Source organism: Tribolium castaneum, chromosome 4, assembly GCF_031307605.1.
Source record: "Tribolium castaneum strain GA2 chromosome 4, icTriCast1.1, whole genome shotgun sequence".
NCBI lineage: Eukaryota > Metazoa > Arthropoda > Insecta > Coleoptera > Tenebrionidae > Tribolium > Tribolium castaneum.
In genome coordinates, this window is record NC_087397.1 from 3,624,109 (window position 1) to 3,649,701 (window position 25,593).

The 25,593-nt window shown below is 34.2% G+C and overlaps 6 protein-coding genes across 8 annotated transcripts; 3 read left to right on the forward strand and 3 right to left on the reverse strand.

Moving 5' to 3' along the window:
- Nucleotides 1-776: 776 nt before the first annotated feature.
- On the forward strand, nucleotides 777-5,255 carry LOC661580 (barH-like 1 homeobox protein). Of its 2 annotated transcripts, none has more exons than XM_008203357.3 (3): nucleotides 777-1,045; nucleotides 3,277-3,550; nucleotides 4,800-5,255. In XM_008203357.3, exons 1-3 carry the CDS (start codon nucleotides 982-984, stop codon nucleotides 5,032-5,034), a joined length of 573 nt encoding a protein of 190 aa, XP_008201579.2. In that variant the 5' UTR covers nucleotides 777-981; the 3' UTR covers nucleotides 5,035-5,255. The 2 variants fall into 2 exon arrangements, with proteins under 2 accessions (XP_008201579.2, XP_015840717.2); XM_015985231.2 differs by having other exon boundaries at nucleotides 3,280-3,550.
- Nucleotides 5,256-9,564: 4,309 nt separating this feature from the next.
- On the forward strand, nucleotides 9,565-10,192 carry LOC103315221 (uncharacterized). The gene is made up of 4 exons (XM_015985452.2): nucleotides 9,565-9,699; nucleotides 9,747-9,774; nucleotides 9,824-9,868; nucleotides 9,917-10,192. The coding sequence occupies exons 1-4, from the start codon at nucleotides 9,649-9,651 to the stop codon at nucleotides 10,141-10,143; spliced, it is 351 nt and encodes a 116-aa protein (XP_015840938.2). The 5' UTR covers nucleotides 9,565-9,648; the 3' UTR covers nucleotides 10,144-10,192.
- On the reverse strand, nucleotides 10,166-11,519 carry Mos (Mos oncogene). Of its 2 annotated transcripts, XM_064356386.1 has the most exons (6): nucleotides 11,315-11,519; nucleotides 11,037-11,263; nucleotides 10,952-10,990; nucleotides 10,605-10,897; nucleotides 10,398-10,547; nucleotides 10,166-10,346 (listed from the first exon to the last, which is right to left on the reverse strand). In XM_064356386.1, exons 1-6 carry the CDS (start codon nucleotides 11,422-11,424, stop codon nucleotides 10,194-10,196), a joined length of 972 nt encoding a protein of 323 aa, XP_064212456.1. In that variant the 5' UTR covers nucleotides 11,425-11,519; the 3' UTR covers nucleotides 10,166-10,193. The 2 variants fall into 2 exon arrangements, with proteins under 2 accessions (XP_064212456.1, XP_008201578.2); XM_008203356.3 differs by having other exon boundaries at nucleotides 10,605-10,990.
- Nucleotides 11,520-12,015: 496 nt separating this feature from the next.
- mRpL46 (mitochondrial ribosomal protein L46) lies at nucleotides 12,016-12,999 on the reverse strand. Its single transcript, XM_967687.3, has 4 exons — nucleotides 12,776-12,999; nucleotides 12,462-12,729; nucleotides 12,284-12,415; nucleotides 12,016-12,194 (listed from the first exon to the last, which is right to left on the reverse strand). Exons 1-4 carry the CDS (start codon nucleotides 12,997-12,999, stop codon nucleotides 12,051-12,053), a joined length of 768 nt encoding a protein of 255 aa, XP_972780.2. The 3' UTR covers nucleotides 12,016-12,050.
- Nucleotides 13,000-13,069: 70 nt separating this feature from the next.
- On the forward strand, nucleotides 13,070-14,717 carry LOC103315220 (protein hook). Its single transcript, XM_008203355.3, has 2 exons — nucleotides 13,070-13,211; nucleotides 13,339-14,717. The coding sequence occupies exon 2, from the start codon at nucleotides 13,340-13,342 to the stop codon at nucleotides 14,666-14,668; it is 1,329 nt and encodes a 442-aa protein (XP_008201577.2). The 5' UTR covers nucleotides 13,070-13,211; nucleotide 13,339; the 3' UTR covers nucleotides 14,669-14,717.
- LOC103315219 (hypothetical protein) lies at nucleotides 14,707-25,150 on the reverse strand. The gene is made up of 5 exons (XM_064356498.1): nucleotides 24,644-25,150; nucleotides 19,485-19,634; nucleotides 17,891-18,020; nucleotides 17,756-17,845; nucleotides 14,707-17,703 (listed from the first exon to the last, which is right to left on the reverse strand). Exons 1-5 carry the CDS (start codon nucleotides 24,977-24,979, stop codon nucleotides 17,453-17,455), a joined length of 957 nt encoding a protein of 318 aa, XP_064212568.1. The 5' UTR covers nucleotides 24,980-25,150; the 3' UTR covers nucleotides 14,707-17,452.
- Nucleotides 25,151-25,593: the final 443 nt, after the last annotated feature.

The following is a 25,593-nucleotide window of genomic DNA, read 5'->3' on the forward strand; positions in this document are numbered from 1 at the left end:
TTAAAACTTTGCGTATAGTAATGAGATTTAGAAAATTGGTTCTTCGTGGGTGGGAAAAATGGTGGAGGTGCCGGGACACAACCCCACAAGACTATCTTGGACTGTTACATTTAAGAAATTAAAAGTTCTGAACAACAACAATACACATTTTTGATAACATTTTATTGTTTTTATAACACATTTTTTAATTATCATGTTGGTAACTAGGACAAAAGGATAAGAGAAAAATTGCAACTAGAAAACTTAAAAAATGATGTTTTTATTGTTTGCAAATTAGCAAGACAGGTAATATTAAAAATTAATTATCTATTGTTATTTTAAAATTAACAATTATAAATGTTCATTAAATTAATTATAATAAATGTGAACCTGTTTAATTTTTCGAAAGGTCAATTATTAAATTACAGCATAAAAAATATTACTTTACAACCAGCGTGTTAAAACCATAAAACCAAAAAGAAAAAGAAAAAAGGAGGTTAAACATATTTCTATAACGCATAAGCTAAACAAAAAATGATTTTTTAAGTCGAACAGCGAAAATTGAACATGTAGAAGTTGTTTCGGGATTTTTTGAATATTGTTTACTTTACAAAAATAAATCAGTTTTCATAAATCGGTTCGTTTAAAAATGCTGCGAAATCAGCTTGAATTATGCTTCAGAGATGTTAATCTGATCCCGCAAACTTCTGCATTTTCAGCGGAGGTGGAGCCTGATAATACGAAGGGTGGAGTTAAAGGTTACAGGGGTGACGTTTATTAGGGATGCTGAGCTTACCGCTTATATCTTAACTTGTCATTTATCACACATCACTGTCACCGCAGATCCAAGTTTAGTAAAACGTATCCATTAACACCATTTAAATATTTTTCGAATGAAAGTGATTAAAAATATAGTTTAGTCTAATTGAAATTGCACCTAATCAAAGTAAAATATTTCCGGAATTTTTTAACATGTGAAAGTGAATTCTAATGGACTGAAGAATGCAGGAGCATAAATCGTTTCTGATAAGAGACCTTTTAGGAGATGTACTGAGTTCCAGTGAAGGTAATTATTTTTCCATCGAGTAATAAATTAATTTTATTAATTAGCTACTGTGTGTGAAGAGTGACTAATTATGTAATGAAGACGTAATCACCGTTTTCTTGACCTTAAACTGAAGACGTGCTATTAACATGCAGATATTTAATTTTTTTCTCGTACCGGATCGAATTTAAAGGTGAAGGCAAAGGTTAACTCAGTGTTTCCTAATATGTAAAAAGATGACATCAACCTAACGTAAAACAACAAAAATGCAGGATCAGTTTTGTTACAATGTAAGAACAGCCACAAATCAGTTTAGATTTGTGGTTTTCTGTCGGAAGATTGTGTCATTCCGCAATTTTAAATTTTAAAATAAAAAAAACTATTATCGCTACGACTTTACAAATGTTTTTATGACAAATAAAATCAAAAGCACAATTTGAAACAAATTTTATTTCATAATTTAAGTAATTATTTTATATATAAAATAATTACTTTACTTTATTAATTACTTCTTAGATTATAATCTAAGAAGTATGAAATTCGATAAATATTGTGGAAGAAAATAAATTAAGCTCTAAGTAAAATTGTCGGAAGCTTATTTAAAATTTATGTAGTTCAGATACATTATTTATGTTCTTCACCACGTCTAAATTCCTATAAATTAAAAGATAAAATTTTAGCTCAAAATTCCTTTAGAGCAAAAGGAATAAAATTGAGTGAAATATTTTAAATTAATTTTTTATACAAATGTTTTCTAACATTTATTTTTACTTTAGTTTTAAACTTCGCGTAACGTAAAGATTACCTAAAATTATTAAAAAAAAACAGTTTATAGTAATTTTTGTCACTAAACTCATTTAATTCATGGATGAGAAATAGCTAGATCAATAATAATATTTATATTTTAAGTAATTTATTTTACTTTATTGCATTTTAATTTCGAAATCTGAATTATGACTACAATAAAACCTATGATTCTGTGATTTATGAAAACCTAACGAAAGATTAAAGTCAAAAATTATTTATGAATTAGGGACTCAAGTGTAAGAGAAAAAAATGAGATGGATTAACCAGGTATAATATAGACAAAAAATTATTATGGTTGAAAATCTAAACAAAGATTAGACCTTTGAAAGGAAATATTTAGGTCACAAAGAAATATGTTTGTCTAAAAAAAATTGTGGGTTTATGATTGTACTTATGTGATGAGTTTAAAGGGAAGGAAATAATCCACTATTTTAAATACAAAATTTATTTTAGTTAATAATTTACACTTTATTATACATAACTGTCCGCAAAAGTTTTATTTCTGTTCTCAAAAACTGCTACAAATATGATTATGTTTTTTTCTAATCTATATTATTTTGTAAATAAGAATAATATGCTGCTAACTCAATTATCAATGTATTCTAATTTATTTCTTTGCGGAACAACATTAGCAAACAAATCCGTAAAAGTAAAATGAATTTTTCGTATTTTTTTAATTCAGACTTTTATTTTATTTTTCTCAAGTAAATAAAGAAAAATCTTCGCTAAATTAATTTGTTTAGGATTTCAAACAGATTAGACAAGACATAGATGCTTGTTAGAAGAATAGAAACATTATTTTGTGTTTCTTGATGAAGAAAACACCCTTCGAACCACTTTTAGAAAACCTACTTAAAAAAATTTCAATATCACTTCTTGACATCTAAACCACAAAAAAAAAACGGATGGAAATTTTGAAAATGTTTGTTTTACGAAACAAAACGTCGTAAACCAACCCATACAAAAATGAGTTACTTTATTTTGTTCAAAAAGTATTCAAAACGTGCTTTATCTGAAAAATTAAGCAAGGTGTTTCCTTTTCTCTTAATTTTCGATCCCGAATGTTGCAAATCTGGTGGCTAGATAATTAGTCTTACAATGCCGTGTTAATTCTAATTTAATTGCTTTCATGCAGCAGAATGAATGTTTGAGAGTCTCCGGCGAGTGGCTAAGCAACCCCAGGCATTAATTAAGGTCCGATCCTTCACCACTCCACAGCCTCATTTTTACGCAAACCCACGAAGAGATTCTCCAATTAGACCCCTGTTGTCTTATATGCGTTTTGAGCAGTTTATTTCCCTTTTTAATGAATAAACTGCTTTGTATTCCGGTAGTGCTCCAGGCTGATAGAAGAACAAGCCGCACTTTAAGTGTTTCCACTCCTTTGAACAAAACGGGATAAAATCCAAAATTATCGAGTTATCAAGCTGAAAATTTCCTTTCAGCAGCTACAGAAGACCTCGAAACTTCGGACCATTTGGAGTGCGACGGCGAAAGAGGGAGCTACCCTTCGACGGTGGGCGGATCAGAGAACTCCTCGGAGGCGGCAAAAGGACGCAAACCACGCCGAAGACGAACGGCTTTCACTCATGCGCAACTCGCCTATTTGGAGAGAAAATTCCGCTGCCAGAAATATTTGTCGGTGGCGGATCGCAGCGACGTCGCCGACGCTCTCAACCTATCCGAAACCCAAGTCAAGACGTGGTACCAAAATCGAAGGTAATCTAAGTATTAGTCGGCTAAAGCGCCCCTAAGTCACGAATATTTACAGATTTGAAAGTTATGATTTCTGTAAGAGATCGTAAAAAATATTTATAATGCTTTCTGATTTTAATCATTTTAGTTATGAAGACGAATAGTTTGAAATATGAACTATGTTTTACTAATAATAATTTTACAACGTCCACTTTCCTGGTTGCTATTTCTCTCATTCATAGTTTTCGTTAGTAATTTTTTTAATATTGAGATTATTTTTTGGTTCATCGTGTTGTCCAAACGAGCGAAAATTTTTCAAACACACGGAATCTCCTTGACTGTGTGACAATACAATAATATCTAGTTTAGTAACATTCAGTTTTTTTCTTAATTCATCGGATCTAGTAAAGCTTTCACAAAATTTCGCAAAAACATGGCAATGCTTGCTCTAGTTGTCTACTTCTTTTTTATTTTTTCTACTATGCCACTGAAGGATCTATGTTAGGTTTGTTCGCTCAATTCGAGTGCTGAAATTAGATATAAATTGGCTGAAAGCTTCCCTCTGTGAAGAATATTTTCAATTTCTGTTAGATTTTCTAAAATTTGATTCGAATCTTTTAATTTGCGAGTATTTATGACTCAAATAGTTTACACGGTCAGTTTTGCCTTCGGATTTGCTGGTTTTTGGATTTTTACTGCTATTTCTCTTTTTTCAGTTTTACAATATTGAGAGTATTTTTGTAAAACCTTTTTAGAATTTGAGGAATAATTTGATGTTTAATTTATGGATTTCTCTAAAAAGACAAAACTTTGTAGCCTTTTTTCCATTTAATTTTTGATTTAGTTCATTAGACTTTAGTAAACGCTTGCAGAAAATTTTGAAAAAACAGTACATGCTTGCTTTAGTTATCTACTTCTTGTAATTTTGTTCTAATATGAAGTATTTCTGTTTGGGTATTTTTTAAATATTTTCTCAGTTTCAGTGCTTCCTAAAATATTACCAGTTTTTAAATATTGAGATTATTTTTCTGAAGCTACTTTCTTGGAATTTGTGGAATAATCTGATGATTGGCTCATTGATTTTTTTTCTACCTCTTAATAGCTTGCCCAAAATTTTGCAAAAACCATAATTGTTCACCTGTTTTTGTTATTTTTGTAATATATCCTTGGATATTTATTTAGTTTTGACATTTCTTTGTTCATTTGAAAACTTACAAAGTATAAGTCTGGTGCTTTGTTTCGGCTCTGCTTAATTTTACGGTACGTTCAACAGAACCAAATGGAAGAGGCAAAATCAGCTCAGACTGGAGCAACTGAGGCATCAAGCGTCTGTTGAGAAAGAACTGTTAAACGCAGGAAGCCTGCGAGGAGCTGGTGGAGATCCTACTCCTTGTTGCCAACCTGCTGTTATTCCGCGCTATGGGACACAATCACCTTGCAGTTTTTTGACCACGGCAGCAGCTGCAATCTTTCACAATGTTACGTACGTTCACGGATGCCAACTTTAAAAGTCACAAGCACATTTATTCGCCAATAAATAGTAGAAGATAATGTTTAAATTTTTGAGTTATTAATTTTGATGTCTTTATCAACGTAGATAAATGACGCGTTTTAATAATCTTGTTTTGTTGTTGTTATTATAGCTGTTTATAGTCGTATCAGTAATTATGACTTGTGTATATAAACATTAATTTGTATGGTGTATGAATGCAGTAAATATAATTTATATTAATATCTCTATTAGTTTGTTCACCACCTTCCCTCACTTCCATCCAATTACCTACAGCTGGCACCCTGTTCCACACAAAAGAATAAAGGCAGTACACAAATTCTGCTAAATTAGCCCCAATTTGTCATGCTTCCAACTAATACCACCGACAGTCGGAATAAGTTTCCACGTCTCTGTATACACTATTATTATCGCGTGAAAGCACTGAAAATATCAGTACGATGTTTTATTTTTTGCATCGTTCGGGGATGCTGGCAACATTAACAAAACCAATTGCTATTGAACATCAATCAACAGTAAGCGGAATTCTTATTATAGAAAGTGGAGATGCGGTGAATGGAACTCCACACTGACTACTCTAATGGCCCTCCAACTGGCAGAGACCATTATGTGTGATCCCTATGGACGATTCTTTCTAATGGCCCCGTGCGGCCACTTGACTTCTTGTGTCCTGGCGCCCGTCTATTGTCCTGCACCACTTCCACTCGTTATCTCTCCACCAGCACAAACGCCTCCTCGACTTTGTGCCTCGATTATTTTATGTGAGATTAGCGTCTTTACCAAACAATGAAAACTAAATTACTTATAAAATTTCTTATTGTGTTTAAATGCAAACAAACTGACACTGCATTTGTTACCGGATTCGTTTTGGACCGATTTTCACCAAGCGAAGCAAAATTTTCACCAAAATTTAGTAATTAGTCAATTGCTACAGGTATTTGCAGATAAACAATAATGTAATAAAAATAAACAGACGCAAACTATCAGAAGTACAACAACAATGAGAAGTGATTAGGCGGATTAGCCTCAAATTAGGTGACGTTTACAGACGGCTTTGTGCTGCTGTTGTGTTAGTTTTGCTTTAGGGTGAGAAGGATGGAAATCACTGCCATTTCCTACACAAATGTAGACTTGATTGGCCATAATTTGTGACAGCGCGACATGGTCGCAGTTTCAATTTGCAGAAATTAGACCCCTAACAAGACTATTACATCCATCATGTTTCAGTGTGGCTCGTTCACAACACACTCTCAGCATTTTTTTATTAAGTAAACTAATAATTTGAAGCGTATTCAATATATTAAATCAATCACAACTAACTTTTTTAACAAATAATGAATTAGTTAATAGTTAAAGTTCGTTTTAAACTTAGAATTTCAAATAAACATTTCAAGTTATAGATATTTGAAGAATTAGTTTACAAGTGGGAGTTCGAAGTACAATTATTATCAGAAGTTTCGAATTTCTTTAAGAACAAAATTCTGATATTATTTGCGTATTGTTCCCAGAATTCGTCAGTGGAAGTCAAATTTTGAGACCACACTCAAGTCTAAAGCTAAAATCAATGGAAATTATTGTATTATTATACAAAATTTTCAAATTAGAGTTGTTTTATAGTCGAGGTAAAAGATAAATTTGAGATTAAACCCAGTTCTGATGGTTTTTTAAGGGCAAAATTACCAGTTTGTAAAAATAAAATTGGAAAGTCATTTAAGTTCATTGGATTTAATTATTTTTCTATAATTTCACTAGTTTTATACAATCCTCTTTGAGGTTTACCCTCAAAAGTGAAGTCTATAATAAAGGTGGTACAGTATTTTTTAGCAATTTCCCCTTGTATTTGGGTTTGATAGTTTTTGTAAAAAATCAGTTTTTCGTTTCTTGTGAGTAATGAATTCGGGGTCGTGACTGCGCACTAAACTCCACCTTCTTGTCTTTTTGAATTCGGATGCAAATTGCGTTGTTTTGGGATTCATGTTATTCGTGAACGTGCCTTTGCAGTCTCATAACAAGTCCGGTTATGCATCCTGGGGCATCATCCCCGATACAGGGTAGTTTACCCTCTAGTTATACAGCAATTAACATATCATTTGAGTGTTTGTGCTCGTTACTGCGACCCCCCACCGTCTCGAATAATGGGCTCTGATTGGCATATAAACCCTCTTCACCCGCGTTACGAAAAGTGGAAAACAGGAAAACCTTTCAATTATGTTTATTTTATCCGGCCGCAACCCTGATTTGTTTCAATTAAGTGTAATATAACGTGAATTACAGGAAGTTATATTTAGATTGCACGCTTTCCAGATTTGAATGCTGACGGATGATTCAAACACGACTAAAATTATAATTTGAAAGAACGGCGAGGCGATTTTAACAAACCAAGTCGCCATTCTTCCCTTCACATGAAAATGAATCTGTTGCTGCTGAAAATTGATTTTCCGTTGCGATTTTTTGCTAAATGAATGGAGCGAAACCCAATAAAAGCACTGAAACGTTTTCCAATTAAACTTATTTTAGCATCATTATACGGTCGAGTCTGAGTTGGTAAGTTCTTTCATTTTTCCCATTTATAGGGATGAATGCAAAGCCACATTATTTCCGCCACTCGAAGTAACTAACCCAGCTCTCTGCTTCACGTTCTTTCCATAAAAGCATCGACGGATAAAATTGTTACAGTTTTATTCTACATTCATTTCTGTACTCGCATTTTGAAACGTGAATTATTTCGAGAGTTCGGTTTTGTTCAAAAAACACTCTCAAGTCATAAACTCCCTGGCCGGAGGCCACGTTCTTTATTGGACATTAAATTGGTGTTTGAGAATGTATAGAAGTCGAAACCATTTAGATCGCCGAAGGGACGAAAAGTTAAATTCTGCACATTTGGAAATCGACTGATATCAATCTTCTAGTCCATTAAAACATTAAAGTACGCCACTGATAGCACCCACTGATTCGATTTGCCTTAACAAAATTTATTATTGAGAAAATAGAATGGACCAATCCCACATCACCATTTCAATACAGTAGGACTATTATAAAATATCCGAAACTGATTAAAGCTCCTAAATCTCATTTTTTACATTTTATAATTATCTGCCTTCTGAACAGTTCGTACGATAATGAATTTCTGTGTCGTGACTTACCTATTTTATTATTCTCTATTCATCGTTTTCGTAAGTATCGTTAATTAATAATTTGTTGTTACCACTGTTATCTCCATAAACATAAATCAACTTTATTATTGAGTGCATTTTCAACAACATTCTTTTAAATTTTTGTAATTTTTATTTGTGTATCTCTCTAGAAGAGTCCCAACTTTTTTAAAATTTTGTTTGTAGACTCCTGTAAGGTCACATTACGAAAATGGTAGGTCCCATTCATGCAAATGTAAGTACTTCACACTCATTTAAATTAATTTCACATTCTACAATTTGTTTTTATTTTTACAAAAATTCAAACAGAAACTCAAATCCTCTTTGCAGTTTAATGCTGTTTATAGACGTAATTACAAAAATGAGCCTACCTGTCATATTTGAAACAAATTTATTTTTAAGAATATGTCTGAAGGAACGTAAGTGTAGGTTTTTTGAGAGAAAGGTTGTTTTAGGTGGAGAATTACTTTATCGATTGCTTAATCTAAATCCAAATGAAAATATTCCCGAAGCATATGAAGAACCCAATGAAGGCAAGTCCTCAGTATGAAAATATTTAGACAAACAGATTTTAACTGTAAATTATTTTTGCGGAGATTAACATTTTTCCCTTAACAGATGAGGATGCCTTCATCGATGGGCCCCAAGTCGCACCGCAATTTCAAGAAATATTTGGCAAACCGTCCAAACGGCTCGGACAACTAATCCTCAATAAACTTCCCGTTATTTTACCTTCTAGAAACCATGGTGTGACCAAAATCCCGGGTCCTCAAAAACAATTTTGTTTGTTTATCACCGACAAAAGTCAGGTGCTTTGGTGTCCCGGAGGTTTAGCAAAGATCGGGAAGTTTTTAAAAGGAAAGCCGCTTGTTTTCGGGATACTGAAAGTACTTTTTGACAGTTTTATTGCGGCACCTTTAAATTTTGCCTTGGGTTTGCCAGTCTGTACTTAGATTAAGAACAAATCTGTTTTAATTAACTGAGGTTGGAAAATGCAGTTAATAAAAAATTGTAGCACATTTCTTTGTTTTAAAAATATTTATTGAAATCTGAATACTTTTTGGGAGAACAAAGAGGAAAATGATTTATTGCTTTGTGGTGGTAAATTGCGTTTATTTTTTGTGGGTGTTTGGGGACAGTTTCGGCCGTATTATCGGTAAATTAGCCTCTTTTGCACATGAGCTCCGTGAAAATTAAAATGCTTCTCCTATCAAACTGTCGCAAAAGCTATAATTGAAGAGAAAACAGCACATCAAAACAACATTGTCAGGTAATAGAATCTCCTACGAATAGAGACAATTCTTTGTTAACAAGTTGCTATCCGAGCAAATTAAAATGATCCCACATCGAACATTAAACTTTATAATCGTAGCAACATAAAACGTTTAAAAAGCTAATAAATAGACACTTCTAATATCCACTTGCACTCATTAGTTTGACCAGTTCTGGAAACTACAATCATGCTGCTATCCAGCCTTTTAAGTTTCGTGTTTTCTTGTCTATTCTTTCTAGTAAGTTATCCTAATCTTTTGACTTCCACCTAACCGTGCTATTTTAGACTAGCAGCAGTGAGGCCCAAACTTTCGGTAAGTACAACTTTTTTCATTTAAATCGAAATAATCAGAAAAAATTTAGGGGCCTTTCAATTAACTAAACCACTAGGAAAAACACCTTCTATCAGTAAGTATAAAATTTTTCATTTGTCCTGTTTAAATGAATTTTTTAAAGGTTACGACCTTACACTACCGCAAGTGCCTCAGACTGAAGAGTTCAGTATTTGGAACACTTTTCAGCCCTTCAAAAAGCAAATTACACCGCAAGGGGAGATATGGTACCCTGAAGGGCAGGTTCCTCAACAGAACAATGGGTTTTTGTCAAATATTTACAAAGCGATCGTGAATTTTTTCCTAAGTTTTCTCCCAGCCCCGATTCGATATTTCTTAGGATGGTACTAACACAAAAAACAAGCCATTTTATCGACAATAAAGAAATTTAATTTATTAATTCACTTTTCATTAAAAACAACACCATTTAATAAATCATATATTTGCGCAGCACTTGGGCGTTTATTTGAATTTTCATCCCAGCATAAACAGCACAATCGTGCCAAAACTTCATCCTTTGTGTCCAAAGGAGGGCGAAAATTGAATTTGACAACCTGAAACTCCTCAATTTTCAGTTACGTCTACGGCGTGGGAAATTAATTTACTTTGTAAATTATCACTTCACTGTTTGAGAATTCATAAGGGCTTTTGCGATAAATCATTTGCCAGATTAATATACCTAGAGAGTAAATATCACTCTTAGTGCTCGGTAGTTTCCCTCGTAAAATTTCAGGTGCGGTGTATGGCACTGTTCCCTACAATTTTATTATTGGTGAATTGTTTTAGTTTTAAAGGCATGACACTGGTGTTACCTGAAACGTACACATTTCTGTAGCATTTGATGCTTTCACTGAATTGCCAAAATCGCAAATTTTGCAAACTTTGTTATCACAGAGCAATATATTCTTTGGTTTTATATCTAAATGCAAGACACCATTTTCGTGACAGTGTTTTAAACCACTTGCAACATCCTTGCTAAATCTGACTACGGTTTTTCGATCCAGAACCGCACTTGCATCATCTATGACACTTTGCAAATTTTTCGAATCCTTGTGATACTCCATCGTCACGAGAGAATACTTTCGGCTAACAATTATATCAAAAACTGTAATAATATTTTCATGACGAAGATTAAGGGCGTTTGATTCGTTTACGCAACCTGACTTTGATTTTATAATTTTTACGGCAACAATTTTTCCTATAAAATCGACACCGTGTTTTGAGTACACTTTTAATTAACTTACCGTGATAGTTTCCTTTAATAACTGTGCCAAATGATCCTTTGCCCAGTATGTACAAAAGATCGTATTTACTCAAGCCGTAAGTCAGCAGTTCGGATTTGTGAGGAGAATCGATGATTAGACTATCTTCGGCGAGGTTTTCTTGAGTTACTTTAATTTGTATCGGATTTTTAACAAAATTATGCGCTTGAAAATCATGTGAAAAGTTCAAGCTTTGCCGCGGAACTCGCCTAAGAATTAATTAAGAAAAAAAACATTGGAGTTTCTATTAAAATACGTACTTGGGAGTGGAGGTGTAACAAATTTTGTTTTCAACCGGAGACAATAATTTAGGCGAAACAAGTCTTGCATTCAACAAAAGGGACGATGCGGATTTAATTGGTGTGGACATCCTTTTATTTAGTTTATAATTTCTTAAAGTTTTTACACCTCTTTCACCGAGGAAACGACATTAAAAGTTCTTGTATATGTTTTTATCAACTAATCTCTACGCGTTCTCTGATAAAGAGAAGACTTTTCAAAAAATGTGGTTTGAGACAAAATGTTCAAAAATTGTTTAATGAAGTAAAAAAAATCGCTATAAGTTAAAGATTGTGAACAGTGCAATAAAGTAAAATAATACAGCGAGATTACAGATAGATTTTTTTTTATATTTTTAACGAAACAATAGATATTATAATTTAAAAAGAATTTCGGCAAAATTCTGAGAAGAAAAAGTATTTTTAATGTGTTTTAAAACGGTGATTTCTACTTTTGAGATATGTAAGGCAGGCAACCAACACTACACTAGTGCACAGTTTGCAGATACTAAGCAATATTGTTAATTTCTTTTTTCAAAGCATAATTATTATATTTTTAGCCGTATTTAAGTTGTAAGATAACACTTGGATGAATAAATTGTCAGTTTATTTGTGAAACTTCAACAGGTTTCATTAACAAATCATTACGATTTGAAATAAAGGAATAAAAATAAAAAACACGCTCTACAAAATTTCTTTATTTAATTACCAACAAACATCACTCATCAATAAGCATTTGTGCAACACTTCTTGCGTATTCACTGGGCAAGCTTTTCCCAAGTTCTTCTCTATCCAACCATTTGTAATCAACTTGTTTACCTTCTAATTGTCCCTTGTCATATCGCGCGAAGTAAATAAAAATCTGTTAAAACAGGAAAACAAATTTCTGATTAAAGTAAGAAATTAAGGTGGCAACGTAATTTTTTATTCGCTAATCCGAAGTAACAATACCTTGGCTCCAACCACGTCATCTTTCCTTGCAGTGCATGGATACTTATATTTATAAAAAGCCGATGGGGCATTGCCATAGATCATAGCTTTAAGGTTGCTACCACAAGTGTCTTTCAGAATTCGTTCCGCAGCCTTAAAAATAAATAAATCAGGTCCAACACCAATGAAAAAAAAATACCTGACGCAAAGTTTCTCCATCCTGTCGCAAAGCTTGTGGTAGAAGATACAAATTATCTTTACCCACTTTCTGTTTTGTGACTAGGACAAGATGTTTGTCTAGTTTTCGGTTAAGTGACTTCAAATCGTTCCTGGAGTCAGCTTCTGTTACTCGATTTGCAAATTTAAATTTGGCAAACTCCTCGGCACCAACATCAACTAAATCTTGCGCAGTGTCTTTCAAATGCACGTCTATGTCCACACCTTTCTTTAACTGTTCCAACTGCTTCCTGAAATGGTGTTTTAACGAGTTACAAACAATCGTTGCAAACATACTGTTCTTTTTCATGTCGTATCTCATGATCGGATTTCAAGCTTCGCTCAAACTCAATTCGTGACTGCATGGTTTTATAATCCTCTTCGATTTTTGTGAGAGGTTTTGTGATTACTGGTTTTCGTTCGAGACACACTGCTGTTACAAGGTCCCATTTTTCTCGCACCACTGCTGAGGTACTTAACTGCCTTGAGTGTAAAAAAGGCAAATTACAGTATTTGAACATTTTTATTGCTGCAAATAATTTGAGGTTGAAGGATCGACAAATCCTAGGTTAGTCTTTGTGACAGTTGACAGTTCAGAACATGCGCTTTCACAAATTTCATCTTTGAAAAGTCCGTTAGTGTTTTGGACAAAGTGGTTCACATTCGCAGAATTTTACCTAGATTTTTTGCTAAAGCAGTTGGATTAATTGTGGGACGCTCTAGGAACAAGAAGGTATAGTTGCCATTCTTTTTTTCAAACGCTTAATATGTCTACTGAAGCATCAAAAAAGCGGCAAATTACAAAAACACATAATTGCCTCGCTTTGGCGTTTAAGCTCATTATAAGTATTTTTTTACAGAATGGCCTCAAGAGCGGACGTAAACCACACCATAGAACAAATTCGCAACGTCTGGCCTGACCTAGCATTTGACAGAGAAGACGTGGTCCAGGGACGGCCCGAGTTTATTGTCCGCTTTTGTTCCAACTTTATTGCCGAAATAAATGATAAAATCTCGTTTCTGTGTAACGAGGAAAGCACAGGCTCTGAGCACCCCGAAAATCCGGAGTTTGATAAACGCGTGACTCTGTATTGTAACGTATCCGAAATCTACAGGAAGATGAAGTACATTTCTCTGAATTTGTCCGATTTCTACGTCCAAAACCCCAAAAAAATGTACACGTTTTTAAAATGTTCCATTCACTTTGTTATTTACTTGAACAATTATCTGGATGAAATGTACGCTACTGTGTTTGAGAGTTTAAAGAAGCTGGCTGAGTATGAGGACCTCAAGAAAATTAAGCAAGAACTCCTGGCAGAGAACGCTGAATATGCCGAACAGCTCGCACGGGAGACGAATACTCACGAATCATTGAAAATAAAGGCAGAAAAAGTAAAAAAAGCTCATGCGAAGATGCTGAATGATAAAGCTATGGAAGAAAAAAAACTTGCGGAAGAGACAGCAGAGTTGAGCGAGCTACAAAAGGAAGTGGATAATCTCGAATACGAGCTCAAACTGCTGCAAGACAAAGAGGAGGATTTGAAGGGAAGCGTTGTGACAAAGACCGACTACGAAAACTTGAAAAAAATGGAGAAAGTACTGGAACGTGAGCAGGGAGAGTTAGATGGCGACGATTTCCACACCAATGATAAAATAGAGCACGTCCTCACAGACGCAAAAGAGCTTGAAGCTGACGCTGAGAAGTTACAAACTTTGAATTTCGATTCGTTGGACGTCAATTCTTTGCTCCAACACAGGGAAGAATTCGCTCAGAGTAAAACTTATTTGAACAAACTAAGCGAGCAAGCATGCTCTTTGAATAATGAGGCGGAATCGAAACGAAAAACGGTCGATAAACTTCAATTTCGAGTGGACAAAGGTCAAGCAAGTGTCGCCGAACTTGGAAATAAGTATTCTATGGAGGCTGAAAACGAACAAAAGAGTTTTGAAGACAGAAATTTCGAACTTGCTGCAGCTCTTGAAGAATGCCAAAGATTGGAGTCGCAAAGCATTGACCTGCTCGAAGAAATGAAGCAAATCGAAGCAAAGGAGAGTGTTGTTAAGAAGATTACTAAGGATGCGTACCGCAAAATTCTAAACAAAGACCGAGAAGCTACTAATAAATTCGACACTTATTTAAGAGATATTGTACGTGTTTCCCGTCTAGCTGAAATACCTAAGCGAAATTAATAAAAAATGTACGTTAACTTTACCCAAAATAAACTACCTTTTGAATATATTAACTGGTTCTTTATTAACAACAAACACAGCATTTACATTAACAACGCCAATAACAATAACACTGTAATCATGTTGGTGTTACAAGTAGTAGGTGTTGTACAAGTCATCACAATACCAGTTCCAAAATGATTATTGGCCGATTCACACAAAAACTATAATTCAGAAAAATTAATGGCATTAATAATGATAAAAGTCTTAATTAATACATGCCTTAAAATAATCCATTTCAATGCTTGTTAATATAAAAAAGAATAATTTACGTAGCATAACAGAGTTTGATTGCATTTTGAAACTGATAATAAGTCTGTATTTCCAAGACTCGCACAACTACACAATACATGGCTATATGAAATTCACAATCACCTATTTAATCTTAAAAAATTATAACATTTACTATCACTTGTACAGTAACATCCCTATATGCTTAATAGTAACGGATAACAACAATATACATTATTCACAGCCTACATTATACAGTGTATGTGCTACGTGGTTATTATTTTATGCAAAAACCAAAAAAGGACGCGTTCGATTATTCTTCTTTAATAACAAAACAGGCTGAGTCTTAACTTAAAAACTGTACTTTATGTATTATAATTAAATGAAATAAATGAAACTTTTTTTACGGAGGTATAAATTTAAAGAAGTTATTTCAGACGTTTATTTAACATTCAAAAGTATTATTGGCAAAGGCCAAATGTGTACTAAGTTAAGACTCACCCTGCATTAATGTATAAGTAAAATTATCGCTCCTAAAATAACAAAACTTAATCTAATTAGTTGAAAGCTACTGTTGCTAATTGCAATATTATGTGAACTTCGAACGTCTAAAGCTACTTTCACAACCGTAATTGATTCAGCAAAGCATTATTTTATTAGGCACATGCTTTGGGAGGGGTATTATATTTTGATTATGAGCAACACTGATTGCCGTATATCTAATATTTTAAAAAATATAGTGCCATCACCGACATCACAAATAAAAGGCAATTTAAAAAAATTCTTTACGTTGTTTAAGGAAGACCAAAAATATAAGAGTTGTTATGAAATGATATGTACTCACTACATTACAGCCACTAACTTTTCAGAAAAGGAAAATGCAAGGCTTGGAGACGCACAGATGTGAATTATATACTCGGAAAACCTTATGGTTTAGCTTAGATCTAGTAGTAATAGTGGTGCAAATAGCGCTGTGCAAAAGTTTGATACAAATAGTGCAGAAAGTTTCGTGTAAAATCTACACAACTATTATGCAACTAACAATTTGGACGTTTTTAATTAGCTCTGATTGTTCTCAATCGATAATTACTTCGGATTGTTCTTTGATTTGTAGTTGATTGCACAGCAATGGAGCGTTATTGAGCTTTGGATTAGGTATTTTTAGTCATTGATGCAAGGATAAAAAAGTTTCTTTGTGTAATTATTCTTAAGCAAATCTATTTAGTATATTTGGCACCTATCAGGTATCGGCACGTTACACAAAGAAGCTTCTTTACATCCGATCATAAAAAATAAACTCGACAGCACAAAAAGAATAAATTTGTGAAAATTCTTCGCTCAGCTGTTAAATAGTTATTATTAAACTTGTCTAAAATTACTAAAAATAATACAGTTTCACTATACGTTGTCTTGATTAAAATTACTCATAAGCATAGAGCAGTCTAAAGCTATGAAAGCTTTATTACGTATTTGCTGTTGTAAAAACGTTAATATCTTCACATGACAATGTGATTGTCACCAAAAACCATAATTGTTGATGTGTGAGTAGTTTAATATGTGTAATGTTCTAACTCAGATTATTATGTGTAGCTTTCTTAGTCATTTTCCGATGTCCTATGCATTTTTTTTACAAAAACCCGTATTTCTACCAAAACATCAAAAACAACGTTGATTTGACTTTTTACCCTGATTTTAACCATACGTTCTAACTCATATTTTCCCAAATCATCATTTTTTTTAGGAAAGTGAGTCGGTTTTCAACTTTTATTCGTTAAAGTTTGAAAAACAGCCCATTGGGGTCTGTTCAAAAACACAAAAAACAGAGAAAATGACCTATTGTTAAGCCCATTTTATCTATTGAAACGGCATTTTTTTAATAGAAACTTCCCTCTTTGTTATGGCCTTTTTAAAAATAAAAGCCAGACTTTTTTGCCAAAAATACGGAAAACTAACCCTTTTTATGATTTCTTAAATATGTGAGCCAGATTTCTTTATTTGTCTGATATGGACTTGAAAAACTAATGGATTTCCAGTTTTAGTAGTCTAATAGGGCCAGGGTATGTAAAATCATTGGAAACAATTCAAAATGAAACATAATTACTTTAAAAGCAACCAAAAAATACCGTGTTTTTAGGCACTCCACTACTATCGTAAAATGTTTGGTTTCAATTAATTAAACATAGTGATCGTATTTTTATTTTTGACAAATTTATGTTCCATTTTGAATTGATTTTCCGCATGCCACGTACCCTGGTCCAGAAGTAACATTTTATAGTCTACTTGTGTGTATTCGAATTAATACGTTTTTTGCCTCGTGGCTTAGTTTCACGGTACGTTGGCTACAACTACCCTTTACGCAATGCAATTACGAAAATAGGCACTCGTGATCAAATTGTGTAATCTGAAATTAGAGTAACTCAACTGGTGTTGGAATAGTAATAAGTGACACACTATTCCAATTGCGGAGCGCTCTATTTTCCCATTACTTGCCTCGGAAAAAATGTGGCTCTGAAATCAAGTGCTTTCCGAGATGCTCCTGGCCGAGTCAGTGGTGGAGCCTTCGCTAGACACCAGATATCGATTCGGGGGCATCGGAGGCAACGTGAAATATTCGGCTGACGGAGGAAGCACGTTTTCTAAGTAAGCTCCTGAAATATTTCCCGCAGGAGCGTAATGAGCAACAACGACGATCTTGCCAGACCTCGAGCGGGCTTTGCCTATGCCAAAATAGCGCGAGGATGCCCAAACCAACTGCGTGAAATGGCCTAAAAGCACGCGAGGACTATCATTTTTCACGCGATGTTACAACTACGCTACCTGCATTGACATTTGCATGCAGAATGTCCGGCTCTTTTCGGAAATCGTACTGACGGACGGCACGATACCAATAAGTTGCGACTTCTTGGCCTAAAAATGCCGCTTGTACGACATTTTTGCATGCTCGGGACTTACCTGTGACGTCGTTGACTAAGACGTTTGAAGGACGACAGAATAAATTTTGGCCGATGTCTTTGTCGTTGCGGTAGTAAAAGCGGTTCGTGTGAGCGAGGTGGTTGGCCCAAGTCTGTGCAAGGTAGCACAGCTGGAATGTTTCAGTTTAGAATGGATAACAATTACTCTAACCGAAAAACACGGAAATTAAACGATTGTATTTACAAAAATTGCCCAAAGTGGGTAAAAAAATTGAAAAATTATCGTAACTATTATTAAACATTTTTTGTTAATACAAAACTGTCATTGTTTACACGCCGAAATCCGACGAAAACAAAACTTTTAAATTTCTTGATTATTTGTCTCCTTCATTTATACTTCCCAAACTTCGTCGTTTGATGAAGTTTTTTGATACTTTCCTGTTATTATTTATTTTATTACAAGTAAATTCGTCATTTACTTAGCTTATGTTATGAGAGTTAACAAAATAATTATTAAACTGACCCGGCGCATCCACCATTTGTGCAACAAGAAAATTCCCACTTTCAGAATTTAGTTATTGCATAAAAGCAGGTAATAATAACTACCTTTAAATAAGAATATAAACAAATTTAATTAAGTTTGCTTCCTCATTAATTACAAAAAACTGCAGAGAAAAAAAAATATTTTATTAATAAAAAACTTTTATCGTCGTTTGATGGCGTTTTTGGACACTTTTTTGTTATTATTTATTTAAGTAAATTCGTCATTTACTTAGCTTATGTTATAAGGGTTTAAAAAATAAACGGTAAACTGACCCGGCGCATCCACCATAATTAGTTGCAACAAGAAACTAATTCCCCACTTTAAAAATCCAATAAATACTTAAAGACAGGTAATAATAACTGCCTCTAAACACAGAAATATGAACAAGCTTGACTGTGTTTGAGTCCATTTCTTTTTGCTTTCTTAATTAATACAAACAACTGGAGAAAAAATGCCTAGTACAAAGTATTTAACAGTGAATTTTTGGCGAATTTCTAAACACGTTCACTAACGTGTGGCAATTTTGTTTCAACCACCTGTCGAAACTGTCCGTCATAGGTGGTAATTTTCTTTATTTATTTCAAACTTATTTCAAGTTTAATCGGAAACGCTTAATAATTTATTACAGTCTGGATTTCCAATAAAGCCCGCTTTGTAAGAGATTTCGTCACGCGTTCAACTTAGATATTGTTCTAGTAGAAAGAAAATTGGAATCTAATTTAACTTTGCGATGTATTTCTATGATGAATGAATTTGAAGAGTGCCTAGAGACTTCGTAATAACACAGATACGAAATAGTTTTTTTATTGATGGTGACAAAAGTGTGACAGTTTTATAGCACAAAAATTTGTCCTTTGTTTACCCGTTATTGCACAATAACCCCGGATGTTTACCCTTCTCGCATACAAGCTGCAAAATAAAAACTTTATGAAACCAAAACACAAAGGTTATTGGTTTCTTTATCGCCACTATTCGTTTTATATTAAAACAAATCTTTTATTCCTTTGCTCCACTTTGATTTGAAGCGCCGATTGGCTCAAGTAAATAAATATTCCTTGTTCCATCGCTTCCGACTTGTCTGAAACCTTACCTCCGATGACATGGATAAAGCTGGAGATCCGTGCCTTTGTCTGTAGACATTATGCCAGCAAAGGCAATCCGTTATGAAATCGCTATCTTTCCAGGCCGTCGTCAGGTCAGACACATCCAAAACCATACTCACTGGTCTATTGGTCAAAATCTGAAAAACATTCCCACTTCAACAATGATAAATTCGCAGGAATATTTCAGAAAGCCATCAATAACAGATTATCTCTGGAGCCATCTAGACTCGATGACTGGCCTTGACATTTAAGTAAACAAATTGCAATGCATTTGCATGATTACAGCAGTCTTCGCTCTAAAGCTTTCAGATAGTAATCAACGCCTAACACATTAAAGTCAAAGCGCGAGCTGCTGATTAACCGCTAGATTATTGCCAATTGAATCGAACGCATTCAACTCACCCAATTAGCGGTAATTCGTCTTCTTTGATGGAAGTTATTGAAGCTGAAATTGCTTGGAAAAGCAGCAAAAACTGCGTGCTTATTACATATAAATCATTAATAACTGTTCGTAACGCCGAGACAGTTTATTTCGTAGGTTGCGCGTAAAATTTTCATTTTGTATCCGTGGTAAACAAAAATATTTCATGTGCATAATGTGAACATAAAAACATGCATATTTATACGAGTTCTCACCTTCTTAAATATTTATTGTCGGGGTGGTTTAAAATGCCAAACCCTGATCTCACCCTTGCCACAATTTATCGAACAAAACACCCGTTTAAAGGCTACTGAGGGTTAGTTAAATTTAAATGACTGCATTAAATGCATAACAAATCTCCAGTCACGAATTTGATTTAATCGCGATCTAGCGTGTTCAATTCAACTGATTTGCATATCTTGCTATGTAAATTGGCGTAATTCTAAATAAATGAATTGGGTTGGAGTACCATTAGAACTTCCTTAAACTGAAGGCGATTTAATTAATAAAACCCTTCGATATTACGGCACATATTGTTAAAATTAGTCCCTTCTACGGTGTTGGCGCTAATAAACGTTCCGCCCTTTTACGGACGCTGCGTTATCACGATAACCTTTTCAGTACACCTTGTTACATTTTATGACTGAAAAGATTGTGGTCGTTAAGTAATAATTTATTCCTGAGGATAGTGGAAAATGATGATGACTCATGTCGCGTGCTGAGTTAAAATTCAGGAATTTCCGTCGTAATAAACACATAAAATGAGGAATCAAATCACTGGAGGTGCAAAAAAGTATGATAAAGTTTCAAGTTTCCAAATTAATTTTAAATTTGCTTTGAGATAATGGAATATCAAACTAAACAGAACTAAATATATTTGCCTTTTAGGTGAATTATTGCAATTATATAGTTTGTAATGTTGATTTATTTAAAAAGTTAAAAGTAAAAGGGAGCATAAAACTGAGAGAAATAAGAAAATAATGCGACAAAAATGTAAAAGTACGTAAAGGCGCCAAATTGTAAACGTACTTTTTGTTTCGAGAGAAAAAGAGATGAACGTAAAGGTGAAACATAACTTCAAACTTTAACGTTGAATAATTAGATGTCTTACTCTTTGAATTATAAAAAAATAAACGAAAATATTTAATCTTTAAAAATTTTTAGTTAACCGAGTTAAATGTTTTCTCGAGCTAATTCGCAGACTTTTGAACGGAATGTAATTGCGTTTTAGATAAATTATTACAATTATATTGTTTGTAATGTTGATTTATTTAAAAAGTTTGTGTTAAAATATCTGTAAAAGACGGTCAGCACCTGGGGCCCGCGATGGCCCAGTGGTATAAGCGCCACTTACAACGGGGGAGGTCGGGTGTTCGAACCCGGATCAGAGCAACAATTTTTCTGAGAAAAAAATTGTAGAAAAGGTAAGTGAATCAATACGAGAACAAAAATGAGAGATTGAGAGAACACAGAGACGTTTAAAAGTAAAACGGAACATAAAACTGAGAGAAATAAAAAAATAATGCGGCAAAAATGTAAAAGTACGTAAAGGTGCCAAATTGTAAACGTACTTTTTGTTTTGAGAGAAAAAGAGATGAACGTAAAGGTGAAACATAACTTCAAACTTTAACGTTGAATCCTTAGATGTCTTACTCTTTGAATTATAAAAAAATTAACGAAAATATTTAATTTATCTCTAAAAATTTTTAGTTAACTGAGTTAAATGTTTTCTCGAGCTAATTCGCAGACTTTTGAACGGAATATAATTGCGTTTTAGGTAAATTATTACAATTATATAGTTTGTAATGTTGATTTATTTAAAAAGTTTGTGTTAAAATATCTGCAAAAGACGGTCAGCACCTGGGGCCCGCGGTGGCCCAGTGGTATAAGCGCCACTTACAACGGGGGAGGTCGGGTGTTCGAACCCGGATCAGAGCAACAATTTTTCTAAGAAAAAAATTGTAGAAAAGGTAAGTGAATTAACACGAGAACAAAATTAAGAGATTGAGAGAACACAGAGACGTTTAAAAGTAAAACGGAGCATAAAACTGAGAGAAATAAGAAAATAATGCGGCAAAAGGTAAAAGTACGTAAAGGCACCAAATTGTAAACGTACTTTTTGTTTTGAGAGAAAAAGAGATGAACGTAAAGGTAAAACATAACTTCAAACTTTAACGTTGAATCCTTAGATGTCTTACTCTTTGAATTATAAAAAAAATAACGAAAATATTTAATCTCTAAAAATTTTTAGTTAACTGAGTTAAATGTTTTCTCGAGCTGATTCGCAGACTTTTGAACAGAATGTAATTGCGTTTTAGGTAAATTATTACAATTATATTGTTTGTAATGTTGATTTATTTAAAAAGTTTGTGTTAAAATATCTGTAAAAGACGGTCAGCACCTGGGGCCCGCGGTGGCCCAGTGGTATAAGCGCCACTTACAACGGGGGAGGTCGGGTGTTCGAACCCGGATCAGAGCAACAATTTTTCAGAGAAAAAAATTGTAGAAAAGGTAAGTGAATTAACACGAGAACAAAAATAAGAGATTGAGAAAACACAGAGACGTTTAAAAGTAAAACGGAGTATAAAACTGAGAGAAATAAGAAAATAATGCGGCAAAAATGTAAAAGTACGTAAAGGCGCCAAATTGTAAACGTACTTTTTGTTTTGAGAGAAAAGAGATGAACGTAAAGGTGAAACATAACTTCAAACTTTAATGTTGAATCCTTAGATGTCTTACTCTTTGAATTATAAAAAAAATTAACGAAAATATTTAATTTATCTCTAAAAATTTTTAGTTAACTGAGTTAAATGTTTTCTCGAGCTAATTCGCAGACTTTTGAACGGAATGTAATTGCGTTTTAGGTAAATTATTACAATTATATAGTTTGTAATGTTGATTTATTTAAAAAATTTGTGTTAAAATATCTGCAAAAGACGGTCAGCACCTGGGGCCCGCGGTGGCCCAGTGGTATAAGCGCCACTTAACAACGGGGGAGGTCGGGTGTTCGAACCCGGATCAGAGCAACAATTTTTCTAAGAAAAAAATTGTAGAAAAGGTAAGTGAATTAACACGAGAACAAAATTAAGAGATTGAGAGAACACAGAGACGTTTAAAAGTAAAACGGGAGCATAAAACTGAGAGAAATAAGAAAATAATGCGGCAAAAATGTAAAAGTACGTAAAGGCGCAAAATTGTAAACGTACTTTTTGTTTTGAGAGAAAAAGAGATGAACGTAAAGGTGAAACATAACTTCAAACTTTAACGTTGAATCCTTAGATGTCTTACTCTTTGAATTATAAAAAATAAACGAAAATAATTAATCTTTAAAAAATTTTAGTTAACCGAGTTAAATGTTTTCTCGAGCTAATTCGCAGACTTTTGAACGGAATGTAATTGCGTTTTAGGTAAATTATTACAATTATATTGTTTGTAATGTTGATTTATTTAAAAAGTTTGTGTTAAAATATCTGTAAAAGACGGTCAGCACCTGGGGCCCGCGGTGGCCCAGTGGTATAAGCGCCACTTACAACGGGGGAGGTCGGGTGTTCGAACCCGGATCAGAGCAACAATTTTTCTGAGAAAAAAATTGTAGAAAAGGTAAGTGAATTAACACGAGAACAAAAATTAGAGATTGAGAGAACACAGAGACGTTTAAAAGTAAAACGGAGCATAAAACTGAGAGAAATAAGAAAATAATGCGGCAAAAATGTAAAAGTACGTAAAGGCGCCAAATTGTAAACGTACTTTTTGTTTTGAGAGAAAAAGAGATGAACGTAAAGGTGAAAAATAACTTCAAACTTTAACGTTGAATCCTTAGATGTCTTACTCTTTGAATTATAAAAAAATAAACGAAAATATTTAATCTTTAAAAAATTTTAGTTAACCGAGTTAAATGTTTTCTCGAGCTAATTCGCAGACTTTTGAACGAAATGTAATTGCGTTTTAGGTAAATTATTACAATTATATAGTTTGTAATGTTGATTTATTTGAAAAGTTTGTGTTAAAATATCTGCAAAAGACGGTCAGCACCTGGGGCCCGCGGTGGCCCAGTGGTATAAGCGCCACTTACGACGGGGGAGGTCGGGTGTTCGAACCCGGATCAGAGCAACAATTTTTCTGAGAAAAAAATTGTAGAAAAGGTAAGTGAATTAACACGAGAACAAAATTGAGAGATTGAGAGAACACAGAGACGTATAAAAGTAAAACGGAGCATAAAACTGAGAGAAATAAGAAAATAATGCAGCAAAAATGTAAAAGTACGTAAAGGCGCCAAATTGTAAACATAAGAGCACATCCTAATAAAAGGAAAAAACTTTTTGTCTTGAGAGAAAAAGAGATGAAGGTAAAGGTGTAAATGCAAAGCCTATTGATGTCATGTTTTCATTAAAAAAGCGCGCTATGGTGATTTCAGGCCTTCATCAAATACAACAAAACTGTATATTATTTTAATGATTTCATAATGAATCATTAACGCGTTCATTGATACATCAACAATAAACCTTCAGTAATTTAAATAGTGGGTTTTGGCGTAAGCTGTCTGCAATGCAGTGCGTCAAAAGTTGTTATTCAAGTCATGAGCTCCGAAACTTTCAATAGTTTGACTGTAATTCTCTAAGAAGAATGAAGACAATTTATAACTCAATTTCCCCAGCAAGCGTTATTATTCCTCGCATGCTCCAGTGGTGACACTTTAATATTAATCTCACTTGTGGAGCTCCTTACCTTTTGGAGAAGATAAGCTCTATTATCTAAATCCTCTTGGCTAAGATTATTATTGGCACAGGACGCCGCTTCAATCGGTTCCGGTTTATTAGCTTGGAGAACTCGTACAGCTTGCAGTCTTTTCCTCAGATTTTGCAGAGCACGTGCTTCCTCGCGCTTGCGGCTAGGCTGATAAGCTGGTGCACAAGGAAGTACAGCAAACTGCGGTTCAGCTGGCTGTTTGGAAGAATTGAGCAGCATTTTGCTGACGGGAGGTCGAGGTTTGGGGTATTCCGTCAACAGTTGGATGCTGGGAGGGCAGATCGAAGTTTGAGAAGCTATTCGAGGCAGCTCCATGCTGCTGAGAGCACAGCATCCCGCTGCTAGGACTTGCAAGAGGCGAAGACACACTACTGACGCAGTGCATGCGTCAGGTCGATACGTTCGCCGTCGCGACGCCGGTAGCACGCGGAACGCCGCCCACCCACAGCCAGATGCGCGATATACCGCCGAGTTCCATTTGCAAACTTATTACCACGAAGACGCGCCGATAAATCTTCACTTCCTTCGCACGATCGATGGGGAGATATTAGATGGGGGCTCAGTTTCGACCATCACACAGCAAAACTCAGCGCACTTGCCTTAATTAAACTTCTATCAGATCAACCCGAACATAATTCATCTCCAAACTTAATTAAAGAGAAAGTTTTCCATCGTATATTTCCATATACATATTTAAAACTTGTAATATTTATTTAAATGCTCTTTTATCCTGCCGAAAATGGTAGACTGGCGTTAGCTCTCAACTTTAACATGCTATAAAAGTCTAAAGTCTATTTTTGCACTTCCTTATCACTGGTTTTTGGGTATAAAAGCCCGGGCGAATCTTTACTGACCCCTGATTACATCGTACTAACATTTAAAATGAATTTTTTTGCAATTTGTCTGTGCTTTGTTGCAAGCACCGTCGG